Source organism: Lampetra fluviatilis, chromosome 50 (genome assembly GCF_964198595.1).
Source record: "Lampetra fluviatilis chromosome 50, kcLamFluv1.1, whole genome shotgun sequence".
In the NCBI taxonomy this organism is placed as follows: domain Eukaryota; kingdom Metazoa; phylum Chordata; class Hyperoartia; order Petromyzontiformes; family Petromyzontidae; genus Lampetra; species Lampetra fluviatilis.
Genome location: NC_136324.1, coordinates 1745515 through 1760300, shown reverse-complemented (window position 1 = coordinate 1760300; position 14786 = coordinate 1745515). Strand labels below are relative to the sequence as shown.

General features: G+C 45.0%; 1 protein-coding gene across 3 annotated transcripts in view; it reads left to right on the top strand.

Annotated features, from left to right (window-relative positions):
- Positions 1 to 14786, top strand: part of LOC144948610 (dystrophin-like) — a 639922-nt gene that overhangs the window by 493688 nt on the left and 131448 nt on the right. For all 3 annotated transcript variants that reach the window (XM_078878206.1, XM_078878207.1, XM_078878208.1), the window contains 4 exons: positions 134 to 348; positions 3052 to 3169; positions 6070 to 6284; positions 14390 to 14544. In XM_078878206.1, coding sequence (XP_078734332.1) covers positions 134 to 348; positions 3052 to 3169; positions 6070 to 6284; positions 14390 to 14544 — 703 coding nt within the window. The remainder of the gene's footprint in view (positions 1 to 133; positions 349 to 3051; positions 3170 to 6069; positions 6285 to 14389; positions 14545 to 14786) is intronic.

The following is a 14786-nucleotide window of genomic DNA, read 5'->3' as shown; positions in this document are numbered from 1 at the left end:
TTGACTTTTTCAGCCCGGTGACAGGAGTTCAAACGCCCGTGTAATGCACGCACGCATTTAGCTAATTACTGCTGTTTCTTTCCCCCTCGCCACACGCGCAAAAACGCACGCACGCACTCACGCACCGTGGCAGCCCACACAGCTGTACAGACCCTCACCGTGGTGACGGTTACCAAGGAGACGATCGCCATGAAGCCCGAGGCGGGCGCCACGGCGACGCCGCCGCCGCTCCCCGCGCTGGCGGCCGAGCTCACCGATTGGCTCACGCTGCAGGACCACATGATCCGCTCGCACGTTGTCACCGTCGGGGACCTGGACGAGATATCGGAAGCAATGCGGAAGCTGCAAGTAAGCGTGGAGCAATCGGATGAGCTATGAAGCTCTTTTTCACAGATGTCCACTTGCGCACGTACGTTCGCACACTCCTGTTCGTAAAGCACGGACGCGCGTTAACGTGCACTTGCGAGCGCAGCTGCACGCAAAGGGATATGGAGACTGGCAGAGACGTGCATTGTGTACGCGTGCGTAAATTCATACTAAGTTCATTAAGACTTTGGAACGTAAAAACAAACAACATTTACATTGTGCCCATAACCCGGCAATCATCTCGGAGTGCAGAAATGAAAAGGAAGAGATTATAGGGGATGGAACTGAGCAAGCCAGAATCGCATTGGCACAGTGTCATGAGTCAAACGCTGCAAGGTGTTTCGTAATACCACATGCAAGACGCGTTAGGGTGGAGTGGCAGGTCAGTGGTTGGCACAATGCTCTATGAACCTGGTGACCTTGGTTCGATAGCTGACCACAGCTAACATGAGTTAGCAAGTGATACTTCAATCGGTCCTGATCCCCACTACCACCCACTTCCACCAACTCGCATTGACCAGCCTAGTGAAGCATGGTCAAAACAACCACCATGACCAACAATTGAATGATGAGACCTTTACTTTATCCAGCAGTGGAGTGATGAAGGGCTATACATAATTTTTATTATTTAAAAGTATGCCTGGCACGTTGACATTTGAACAGATTTCACAGAGATTTAAATAATTGTTTATCATTATTATAAAAAAAATAACAATTGCTAATTTATTTTATTAAAATTTTATAATTAAACGTGCAGTCACCAATTCACTACGTGTGTGTGTTTTTCACATACAAATGCTGGTGGCGAATGTGAATGTGTGTTTTGATTTGCCCTTCAGAAGGTTTGCTTATCTAAGACAACAGACAGTTAATTAACCTGACTGATCAAGCCAAACCTGTTTCACTGATAACAAAACCACCCTTGAAATCACAAGTAAATTCCTAGCTTGTCACCAAAGAGGGATGGCGTTCAATTTCCAGGAAACTCGAGGGTTCCCTGAATCATGCAGAAATAATGGTGGCATACTGGTGATCATAATTCACGTGCGTATTATTATTATTACTACTACGACATTATTGTTTACAGTCAGAAACCATTCTCCATCTGCTGTTGGATGAATGGTTTTTGATATTCAGCAATGCCACTCACAGCTTTAAACGGCTGCAACCTGACCACAGAAAGTCATACACTTTATCACTCCATCCCCTGTTCGGTCAGACCCGTGTGTATTTTCAATGCCTTAGCTGTTGACAAATTGTGGTGCTTTATAGCAATTAATCCTGCCCAGGTCCATTTGTGTTCCTTCGTCATGATTATAATAGCTAACATGTCTGTCCTCCCAGTCACAGCATGAACTGTCCCATTCCGCTTTATCTGCTTTCCATCGTAGGTGACGTATTCATTGTTGGTCACCATATTTTCGATCAGTATGCTATCATTGGCAATATCTATTGATTATAAAATAATTCATCCAGACCCGATGGTGATTGGTCCTTCACAAGGCTCTTCTGTAGTGCCTTTTCAAGGGCACAAATAAAACATAGTCTGTGCACATGTACGACAAATTGTGTTTCATAATGGTATAATACTGAATGATACGGAACACATCCCTGTAATCAAAATAATCACTGTCAGCGACATCATCCAAACCACACATAATATGGAATATATTGACATCATCGTCATCAGAGTTGCAAAACATTGTTTGCTTCGGACATCAAGTAGTAATGAGGGTCACGCAAAAACAGGGCACTCTCGGACAGCGAGAGACATTTTGATCATTGATTAATAAGAGCAGATTGCTCGTGTTTTTGTCCCAGAACTGCTAGAAAATGTGAACATCACAGGCCCTTTTAAGTCGGCGCAAATTACTGGACGGCACGGGAATCCGACGATTCATCCACGGTGCACTTCACATCGAATGCAGGGGGCCGAGGGCTCTGTCGGTTTTGCTCCATACAGAGTGGCAAAACGCGGAGACGTTTCCTGTCCTGCTGCAACCAATCATAATCACTACAAAGACAAAGACCCCCACATATAGCCTGCAACAGACTGTTGGGGCAAGTGCTGTTTGCGAGCACCTATGAAGGCCGGCACGGCACACGAGGGGGTGGGTGGCCAACATCACGCCCGGCCGCCTTTGTTTCCCCAGTGGTGATGTTTACACACCACAGCAGGTGCTCATTTGAGATTTAGTCGACCTAGGGTGAGGCCCATGACCGGTTCAGAAAATGGTCATCGGGGTCGTCCGATTCGTAGCGCGGCGCTAACCGCTACACTACCGCTCGCCACCCACCACACAAGATGCCACCGTTGTATAATGATTTGCAACACTGGACCTGCAATCCAGAGGTCGCTGGCCCGATCTCCCGAGCATGGCAGTTAAAGCGCTGTGCAACTTTATGAACCCCCGCGGCATCTGCGCAGCCAGCAGATGGAGTATAGTCGGTTAAATTTGCAGGTAATCTAACTTCTCGCAAGATGCTTGGCCAATGTGGAAGAGGTCAAAATGCCCTCCAGATGGGCTCTCTCTCGAGAGTCCCTCTATTTTGGGTTCTTTGGCCAGCAGTGACGTGGTCAAGTAATTCCAGGGCTGCGCTTTTACCTGTCTCTAATTGTCTGTAAACAATTTTTCTTCCCTCCACCAACCCCCAAATTCCCCCAAACCCCTTTTATCTACACAGAGGGTGTTGGCAGACCTGGACCAGAGGCGACCTCAGTTGGAGGAGCTCATCACGATATCTCAAAACTTGAAGAACAAAACGGGTGACCCAGAGACTCGAGCTAACCTCACTGGAACCAGTGAGCGCGCACGAAACACCGATTATCACCGTGCGGCCTTAACCTATAGCCGTTGACGTTGCGTGCTCACGGCGATGATAAAATGCCACGCTCGGAGCACGTGTTCTCACAACGATCCCGTTAAGTTACCGTACAGTACGTGTAAAAGGGCAGAATTGCAAATTGACGGTTTGCACGAAGTGAGGTTGCTTGCGACAAACATAAATGCCGGCGACGTATGGGCCATGCGTGCACTGGGGTGGCGCAGTGGGGACGGCGTCGTGTCCAGGCCGCCCTCGCAGGCCTCGTCTGACCCCGATGACGAAGCTCAGCTTTGCGACGACCTGCCAGTGCTTTGAGGTCGGAGGCATTTTGTGCCAGAGCCGGTTTTACCGTCCGCAAATCTATTCGCCCTGATTCTGTCAATATCTCATGAGTTTATGGCAGCGAGCGTGAAGCGTGTCTTTAATTTTAAGGTCAACACGTGTGGAATTTTTTTTGGGGGGGGAGGAATTAAAACTATTTGGTTAAATTATAGAAATGTTACCAATTTCAAATTTTAACATGAATGTCTTTCTCCATATATACGAATGCCCTTCATCAGCTTTGAGGGAAAACGTGTTCCATGTTGGATGTGTTGTCACGTCTAATTGTTTGCTTTCAATCGGTATCAAGTGTGTGTTCGCTGTGCTCCATGTATCTGGTGATTGCTACCTATGCATTCTTGTGTTGGGTATTGGCTGTTAGTGCTCGAAAGCAGCATTGTCAGATTAATGGCTTTTCCGCTAAATCTAGTCGCAATAAATGAGGCTTAGACGAAAATGTTGGTTGGAAGGTTTAATTAGGATAGATTACTTACTTGCCTTGGGCTTTTACTCTAGTTTATATACCCTTGGTGTTAATATTCTTGGCTGGCAGGCTTGAGACATGTGTTTTATTCAGACACAGGAGCAAAGATTTGGATCGAGTTATATTATTTTAAATAAAAATACAAGAAAATTGCACTGAATATTACCGTTTTGCGGTTTTGGGTGGAATTTAACTTCACCTTAGTAAACCTGCTTATGTTTGTTTGGAAGACAGATGGCCATGCAGCAGGCATGCAGGCAGACAAGTAAATAGATTTTCTATATTATTTGAAAAGATTTAAAATGTAGATAAACACGGTATCTGGGAAATACGACTAGTGCGTTTGTCAGGAATGGGTCATGCCTTGAAATATTGGCTTGTGTTATTTTTTTCTCAGTTCCAGGTTAGTGTTGATGATAAATGTCCTGAGATTTTATTTATTTATTTGTGCTCATAGTTTTCTGGCCTGTCATAAGTATTTCATTTCCTTTCCACAAGCAAAAATATGCATTAGGGCCTTGAAGAAAGTCTTAATTCTCAAGAAGGCTTTAAGTGGTTAAAGACCAGACTAATATTATCATTTTTCAAAAACACCTTTTTTATAAAATTGATTTAAAAACAAACCTGCATTAATTGATTAGGATGCCGCAGTGGTGCAGTGATTAGTAGCACTCAGAATGTGAATCTTTATTTATCCTGGAGAAATTTGATGAGCTATGAAGCCCTTTTTCACATATGTCCAGTAGGGGCAGGTCAGAAGGTACCAACGACAACTCTACGTTTATGTATTTGTACGTTCTTCTGCCTTTCTACCATGGTGTAATGGTTACAACCTCCGATTAGCACGTTTGGTTATGTACGGTGTGAAAGAAGTTCAACTTACATGCATAAAACACACGTACATGACACGCCAGACTTGCAATCCAGAGATTGCCACTCCAATTCAGTCTGCCGACTCGACAGTTGAATCAATTCGATCGTTTCTTAAACCCCCCACCCCTCTTCTTCCATCCTCTTCACGTCTCTCCACCGATTGGCATGCGCCGCAGTGAGTCGACCAGGCCGGTCACGTGTGGTGGGATAGATGTGGTGTTTGGGCCGCCTCCACCTCTTGGCGAGAAGTTTTCGCGATGATCGGAGAGAGTCGGCCAAAAAAAAGTATCCTCGAGAGAGAATCGGAGCTCTTTCTCTTCGGAGGCCATTCCACCAGTAGCGGTGTTCACAAGGAATGGCAGGTAGTTCACCTTTCACCGGTGTGTGTGCAGGGAGCGTTGCGCAACGATCCAGAAGTCTGCCGCGGCATAGGGGAAAGCAATTAGGGTGCTCCGCTTTGCGGGTGCAAATGTGTCCGCGCATGTGTAGGTCGAGTATAGATGTGTGTGTGTGTATTTATTTCGTGGTCACGCGTACAGCGTCATCGGCGTATGGTATTTGAACTTGTACGGAGCTTTCCCGAGGTCAGCTCGGCTCTAAATGAGTGACTCGGGATGCACGCAAGCCTCGACACTGTCAAGGCAAAGAAAGATGATGATTCTTTGGTTCTTTCGGTAAAGTCATGTATAAAGATAAATAATAATTTATTATTTTATATAATAATAATTTATTATTTTATCTTCATACGTGACTTTACCGAAAGAACCAAAGAATAATTCCTGCAGTCACGAAAGCTCCTAATTAAATATGATGATGCTGCTTGCGGGAAATCGTCATATTAAACCTCGTCCACACCTTAATGATTCGTTACGCAACTTGGTTTGCAAACAGCTAATTCGCTTACATGTGGACGTCTTTGCGACCACCTGTGAACGGCTGCGTAACCGTGTGCTTCAGGTAGAGTCAAACTCTTACTTTGCAGCGACCTGGCCAGCAATTTGAGCGACGCATCTCTCACCACGTGCACGTCCGTAAGCCACGATCGTCGTCCGGAGTCCCGAATGCGCCGTCACAATTCCCTCTTCGGGACTCTACTTAGCGCGGTTACGTTCGGCGCGGCTCAACGCCCCGATCTTGGACCCCCCCTCCCCTGCTCCCCCACCCGGGGCTTTAACCCTCGCTCTCCTCCTCCCCTGCAGTCGACCGCGCGATGACGCTGTACGAGGACCTGCAGCGACGCGTCGCCGGGCGGCAGGCCCAGCTGCAGGAGATGCTGCACGACTCGGCGCAGTGGCACGAGGGCCGCCAGGAGGCCGAGCGGCTCGTGGCGGCGGCCGAGGGACGCCTGGCGCGCCTGGCGCAGCCGCCCGCCAACTCCAGCGAGCACATCGCGAGGCAGATCGGCGAGCTCAAGGTGCTTCCCACCGCCACAGTGCCCTCTCTCTCTCTCTCGCGACCGACCGACGTACACCAGTTTATTTTATTTTACTTTACGTATGGGTATGTGTATTTATCGCGGTCGTTGAGCGAGTAAAACCGTAAGATATTTTTTTTTTACCAGGTAAGGCCCGCTGAGGTATATAGCTCTGGAGACAAATGATGGCTCAACGAAGTGGCGTATCATGTGGAAATCTATAGCAGCGAAATTACTCTAAACACGTGATGTTGGTTCTACATGTGGAGGGAAAAACCGGAGGACCCGGATAAAAATGCACACAACCATCGTGAGAGCAACATGCAAACTCCAAAAATACAGCAGGCGTCAGGGCCGTCAGGGCCGTCATCGAAACCACGACCTCCTGTATACCAGGCGAGGTAGTTATCATCTCGCCACCATTAACATCTCGGAGAGACTTTGTACATCGCCTGCGCTAATTACCGAAACTCACCCTGGCTATGAAACCGACAGAGAGACTCACGAGAGACAGCGACGGGGTTGGAGGTTGGCCACGAATGGGGCTAAGGGCGCACGCTGGCCCTTCTGTGTTGACGCCTTCAGCTTGAGTTGAAATCATTGGATTGAAATTGCGGAGCACAAGCCCGAAGGCCCAGAACGTCAAGTGTTCAGCAACAAATAGCACGCTTGAAGGTGCAACAGATACGAGTTTATACGTTTCTTGAATTGAACAAGGTTGTGAGAACTTGAGAAAAGATACAAAGGGAGGGAATTTCCTGAAGGCGAGCAGTGCGAGGGAAGAAGCAGGAAGAGATTCGGCGGCAAGAGGAAAATGTTGATGACGCACGCTTTGTTTTGCTTTTGAAGTGTGGTGGTGGAAGTATTCTACCCCAGTTGTTACTTTAGACCAGCTCCATGCCAGGGAATCTGTCGTGGTGTAATGGTTAGTATACTGGGCTTGCAATCCAGAGATTGCCGGTTCAAATGAACAGTTGCAAGAATTGACACGTTTCTCAAATCCCACCCACCGCTTCTTTCCATCCAGTCGTATAAACGGGCACACCGCAGTTGGCCGATTGGCAGGTCACGTGCTGGTGGAGTAGAGCACGTGTACTCCCACCTCTCAAGACGTCTGGCCGGCGTGGCTAAAGCAACGTCTGGTGGAGGCCCCATTCCGCGGGGTGTGGCGTGAGCAAGCAATTGCACGGCTGCACCTTTACCTTTAACCGGTGTACAGTATAGCTTATAGCTTGCCAATTGCCCTGGTTTGATGGAGCATTTATTCGTTGGGAGGACGGGATAAAGAGGTTGGAGGAAAGGGGGGGGGGGTAGGATATTGCCTCCCCCCGGATGTTATTTTTGAACAGCTCCATGCTACACCAAAATAGTGGATTGTAAATCCGCTTTACTGCAACACTAACGTACAGCTATGCATTCAGCAATCCTTGTTCAATATTAATTCGCAGCTCCCTCGGCAATATTAGGGTTCAGGGATCAGTTGACGAAAACGCCTTAGGTATAATATGCCTGGGTTTGTGATTTGTACAGTGAATTAATACCTGGGCTTTTCTCCCATTCCACTGTTCCCCAATGCTTTTTGTCGTCATTACAAATTAAGCAGACGTGACAATGTTTCGAGTTTAGAGAGACTTGGAACACACTGCTTTTTTTTATTTACGTTTCAAGCTTGGCAGGTGTAGACTCCAGTTTGAACGCACGATGTTAATTGCTATTCAGTCAACGTGGTGGGTGGAGTGGTGGTTGTAGTGGTTATTGCACTCGTGGCACGAACTTGGGTGACCCGGGTTCAACGCCCAGCTAGTGCCAACGTCAGTGGTGCGTGATATCTGGACCAGTTCTGACACCTCCACCCACCCCCCCCTCCTCCTCCTCCCACTTCTTCACTAACCCACACAGACCAGTGTGGGAGAGCCTCTTCATCCAGCAGCGGATTGACCGAGTGCTTTGACTTACGAATTATTTATTGTTTATCCAATTTGAGCGTTACATTTTTTGTCGTACTATTTTGCAGACGTACCGCACTTGAAGTGTATTTTTGTGACACATATATAAAACAACAGAGATGCAATAGATGTGAAAGATATTTTTTATTTTGTGGAAAATTTGTATATGTGCATGCTGCCGTATTCACAGGAAGTGATGTCGAATCGAAGGTGTTACTTCGATATTTTTCCCACCAAAAGTGATCACATTTACTGAGGTTATTCAATAAATAAAAATGTATATTAAAATGTGCATACAAACTGCAATTCAGTGACGAATATTTAACATTTCTAGAATAATTAAATTTTCTGCGTAAACAAGTTTATTTAATACATTTAGATAACAAATAAGATTAAACAAAAATAAAATAGGGACTGATATGAAAAAAAATATGAAATCCCAAACACATCATTGTTTCATGTATAATTCTTATATATGCTTATGCCAGTACTCTATTTTTCTGTTGCTTTAATTTTGAACTTTTAACTAAAACAATGTAAACTATTTTAATAACCGGTTAAAGCCCACTGAGCGATTAGCTCTTTTTGAGAGGCGACCTGTCCACACATCATATCTCATCGAAGTGGTTTGTTAAATGTGGAAATTTACAGGAGCCAAATAACTTAAACGCATATTTCTAAATGTGGAGGGGAGTAAAACCAGAGGACCCGGAGAAAAAATCATTGTGACCACCACGGGGAGAGAGAGAACATGCAAATTCCAAACATACAACACAGGCATTCATATTCTTTGTTTTTCTCTCGGTAAAATCACGTAGGTAAAAAATCAAATCAAATAAATGAAAACAACTAAATTAAATCACGACGTTTCAGGCGCAACACAAGTGTCCTTCTTCAGGTGGGGACAAAGTAGCGAAAGCACAACCGCTTAAGTGTGTCTAAGAGATGGTTGTGACGAGGAATTATATAGTCGCGTGGAATGGAGGGGAGGGGGGCTTAGACAAACTGAAGCGGTTGTGCTTTCGCTACGTTGTCCCCACCTGAAGAAGGACGCTTGTGTTGCGCCCAAAACGTCGTGATTTAATTTAGTTGTTTTCATTTATTTTATTTTATTTTTTACCTACGTGACTTTACCGAAAAAAAACAAAGAGTATGAATCCTTGCAGTCACGAAAGCTTCAAATCTATAATTAAACACAGGCATTGTTGGAGTTGGGATCGAACCCACGCTCTCCTACGTGGCAGGTGAGGGAGATAACAGCGACTATAAACTATACTTTTTCTGCATCTGGGCCCTGATGCTCGGTCATTCTCTGTACAGTTATCATTTTGTAAAAGTCTCCAAAATACGTTTCAAATGTCCTCGCTATGTATCTACCGGTAGATAGGAACCCGCCACGCCCACCATTGTGTGTGCCACGCTTGGGGGTTGAAATGGGAAGGACTTTTGGGAAATAAAAGTCGCCGTGATTTTTCTTTTTTCTTTTCAGCACAAAAGTGCCATAATTGGGTAATTGGGGAAATCAACCCGAATAAAATAGAGGAAAAATCTGGCATATAAAATGTCCGGGTTATGGGAAGGGTGCCAAGGTTATGCCCTTTCAGAAATCCAAGGTTCTTAAATTTAAAGCCAATTCTGCCTTTCATTGTGCAATATCCGGCAGGCAAAGAATCAAATTCAGTAAAAAAAAACAATGTATATGCAGAGAATAGATATCGGTACAGTACGTTTGTGGGTTGTCGTGTATATGTGTATACATCAATAAGATCTATATTTGTACGTAGGAAAGTGTGTGTGTGTGTTCTTGGCCTCGATTATCTGAATCTGTCCTGGGCCTTCCGGAGTACCTGGTGCAGTGTGTAAACATCGCCACTGGGGAGACAAAAGGTGGTGCTGGCCACCCATCCCCCCTCGTGTGCCGTGCTGGCCTTCAAAGGTGCTCGCGAACAGCACTTGCCTCAACAGTCTGTTAAGGCTACACGGGGGGATCTGTGTCTTGGCCTCGCCTATGTCGACTCAGCCCTAAATAAGTACCTGGGTCTGTGTGTAAAAATATCTCAGCACTGGGAGACAGAGGCGGTCGGCAATTGTGTTTGCCACACCTCGCACTTTTATGCTGTGACGGCCCTATGGGTATGAGCTAACACTTGTCCCGACAGCCTGTGTCGGCTTCATGGGAGATCGTTGTCTTTGTGGATAAATATTGCGAGCAGCATTTTCTTCATCCGTAAATATGGGTAGTGGTGGTGGAGTGGTGACTGCATTCGTTTACGAGAGTAAAGTCCCAGTGTTACATTCCAGGTTGTGCATCACCATGAGCAATTTGTATTTGAATTTGTCCTGGGATTTTCTCTAAGTTGACTTGGCCTAGAATTAGTATCTGGTGCATTATGTCAACATCAGCACTCGGGAGCTGAAATGCACAATTTATATACAGCAGTTTATTTTTCTTGGTATTTTGATTTTCATTTTGAAATACATTATATAAAGGCTTCCAGGCAAGCCACAAAATGATATTTTAATTAAATGTAGATGCCAGTATTTCCACCCATTTCCTAATTTTACACACGAACGGCGTGGAGAATAATCTAATCCATTTGGACAAACTTTATTATATTTCTTTTCTTTAACACGTTTGAGTAATAGTTGAAGAGCTGTAGGCTACTCATTTACCTGAATTAAACATTTTTCATGGTACAATTTCTCAATCCAGGTTCTCTCTTGAAACATGTCCCGTTGAATATTTCTCTCGGCCCTCAGTAAGTTATGAAACAGGGTATTTTTAATAACTTCAGACGCAAGTTACGCTGATGTATTTAACTGGCAGGCCCAGGGTAGGGATTATTAAAACAGTTTTCATTAGCTCACAATTGCTCATAACGGTAGAGGAATATTAATCTTGAATGCAAATACCGTTGTTAACTGTCACACACGTGTCGTCCCCATTAATTATGAAGATGGTTTGCAAATGAGCACCACACTCACGGAATCGCAAAAAAAAGTTAAATGAGGAGGCCCTATGCCCACTGTTTTCTCTGAATTTTAATTGTTTCTTGCTTGATTATGTAGCATGCAATACGGCCGGTAAACACAAAGAAACTCTAATCGCACAGTAATGCCTCTGAGGCTGGGGTATTACTCGCTGACATTTCCAAATGCTCTCTGGGACTTCCCGCTCAACAGCAGAAGCTACAAATTTCACTGATGACTAGGCAGGCAAATAAAATGGGCGATGACTTCAAATTGTATGATTTATGCAGGAAGCACACAGCTGCTTGGCCGGGAATTGCTCTTACCTGCTTTCCCCGCACAGATGTTATCAACTCGGCGGCGCTGCGTATAATTTCGATACCGTTGAAAGATTCAAAGGCATCGGGGTTCCTGTAAGCATGACCTTGCACAAAGACTTCTGGGGGCGGGGGAGAGCACTTCACTGTCAATGTTCAACAAACTTGGAGCACGTTGTCGAACGCTAAACACAACGAGTAGCGATAAGATATGGTGTTGGTTATTGTGCATTCTACCCTAGCTCCCACCTTGTCTGCCTACGAGCAAATGCTGCAACTCTCATCGCTTAATTGTACAACACTGTGGCATAGTATCCATCCCCCTCCAAATATATTGCACAGTTTGTATATCGTGAATTAACATAAGGGGGGTCAAGTGTTTAAAAGGGGGGGATCAGCCCCCCACTTTTAACCCCCTGCCCCCCCCCACTCCCACCCACCTCACACTACAGGCCTGAACGATATTGCTGCCTGATGCCTCATTTGGAATTATTTTTCGTGAAATTATTTAATGGCCTTTTTATTTTTCTGGCCATTCATGACGTTACATAACATTGCAGTCAAAGCGCATCTACGTCCCCTCAAATTTCCATCCTGCGCCTGTCGCAGAAATGCCTAAGCCTTTACTTTGTGTTATCGTTATGTGCGGGAATCCCGTGCAGACATGAGCAACATGTATTATTCCGGGTTTATTCAAGCCCATCACTGAGCGTGGGCACACGGCTTGTCAAAACGAGTTAAACCGGAGAAAAACAGTCAGCACAGTGGTTGCTCATTGGTCTGGCCCGTCAGTGCTAATGGCCGAAATCTTCAAAACATCTGATGTTTCCACATTTTAACATCTGTACATTTTGGCGAAAGGGGTAAATTGTTGCTTCTCACGCACATCAGTATTGTTGTCGTGCATTGGCATTCTCCATCTACTGTTAGATGTTGTCACTGATTTCTGGTGCCACTGCACTTTGTTTGGTAGGCCTGCTGTCCGTTGTTTCAATTATCAATGTTCTACTTTCAATGCAATAAGACCACAATTTATATTTCATGGGCAATTCATTGCAACAAATAATTTCTGTCGCTTTTTCTCGTGATTGAGCTTTAGTTATTTCAATCAGTATACTGCTGGATGAAGGCCTCCTCAGACTGTAACAGGTCCTGACTGACCATACTTTGCCAAGTTGACGAGTGCCAGCTGGTGATGTGGGGGCCACATGACTAATTCAGATACCTCTCACGACTTGAAGTTTGCCGTGATCGAGACTCGAACTCAGTTCGCCCTGTTTTATCGCTGCAGTGCGCTCACCCCTGCACCGCAGTTCCACCCGTGAAGGCTACATGCATCATAAATGTGCTTTAAATAAATAAATAAGCTCCCATTTATTTTTATTTTTCCCCATGAATGTTTCCCGCATTATTTGCTCGGGAGTATTTTTGGCCCTCACGGGCAATGAAGCCTTTCGTTTTTTTTATTTACGAGTGGTTATGAAGTCCTGCATAGTGGAGACATTCATAAACATACTACATCGTTAAGCCTACACTTTCTTCGGTCAGTCAGTTCCAGCGTCGTCATATATGTACGTATGTTAAACTTATTTCGCCTTGTACGTAGCCAACCGTGCTAATAGTCAAGTGACATTTGTTTTTCGTTTTACATATTTCTATTTGAGAACTTGTAATGAAATAGCATTCTTACAATATTTTAAAAAAAAAAAATACTAATATCAGTTTTGCTACATATGAATCTAAATACCCAGCAGTGTTAATTTAACATGTCTCAACACTGCTCATGAGACCCAGAAGGTCAACACTGGTTTAGCGTTGCTTATTTGTGTAACCTACGCCACTGATTACCATAAGTCCTGGAAGATCAGTCGGAGTAAAACATGCATTAAGGCAACACAATGTACTTAGATCTAGCTCTGAATCTGGCGAAAGGCGTGGATCCTTCTTGATTTAGTTCTCGTAGCAGGGACCAGGGTGAGTCGCGAACTGCTTCCTGGAATTTTAGCGTGAAATTGGCACCGTCTCGGCAGTGGCTAACGGCTGTCACGCCATCATATAGCGGCTCTTAACTTCATGAATAAATGTATCACTTTCTAATATTGAACTGTCCTAGCACCCTAGAGTAATGCTCACATTGAATTATTTTATTTTTCTTTCCCACCCCAAGCTTCTTTCTGCACTTATATAAAATGATATTGTGTAATGTGAGAATATTATTTCTTAGCCACGTTTTCTTTTTCTCTCTCTCGCCCCCCAGAGAAAAGTGTGCGACTGTTTTAGTCTTTTAACGCTGTGGGTTTAAGCATTATATATTTATATATGTACATTACTCAACTTCTTTATTACTTGGGTCATGGGAAGTTTAATCAAATAAAGCATCTGCTGAAAGGTTTAATTGAGAGTGTTTTCGGGTTAATGCGCTGGTAAAAAGGTTTTGCACCGATAATGAATGCATTCTAATGATATTCTCATCTAAGCGGACCCGAGACTCGTGAAGCCTACGTTCATAGTTCACAGTTTCACCTCGTAAGGATGTTGTCAACTGCAGTGCCCTCGGTGCAGAATGCACACATTTGTCACAATCGCGAGCTGTGGTCATTCCACTGCTGGATGAACGGCCTCTGGCAATCCGTCGTCATCGCTCATAATCCTGCGGTGTAACAACCAGCCGAGCACAAGCCCTGCGCTACGCGCCGACTGCCAATAGCAGAGTTGGTTGCACAGCAGAGGTGTTTCTTCTTTACAATTGTGGAGGCCAGCCACGGGAGCGTACAAACGCGTGTCCACCCACCACTCACTTTGACATTGTTTCTTTTTCTCTCTATGCACGGTGCCCGATGTTTGTAATGACACAGCTGCCTCTCTGCCACAGAGTTTGGCCAAGGAGCTCCGACAGTGGCAGATAAGCGTCGACGCGGCGAACGACCTCGCCCAAAAGCTGCTTCGCGACTACTCCGCCGATGACACCCACAAAGTCGAAGAGATGACGGGAAAACTCAACATGGCTTGGTCGGACATCATCCGACGGTAACTTTTACCTTCCACAAATCGTATTTTTTTGTTTGTTTGTTGCGTGTTTAAATGAACACACCTCCTCCAATGCATTATATAATAACAATAGATAATAATAGTAAAATTATAATCATAATTTCGAATTGATATGTGTGCACAGGTTCCGGTCGCTCTGAGATCGAGAGAATAGTTCAGAGGTGCGGGAAATCACAGTCAAGCGTGGATGAGGGTGGGGGGGAGCTGGAGCAAGGCGCCAC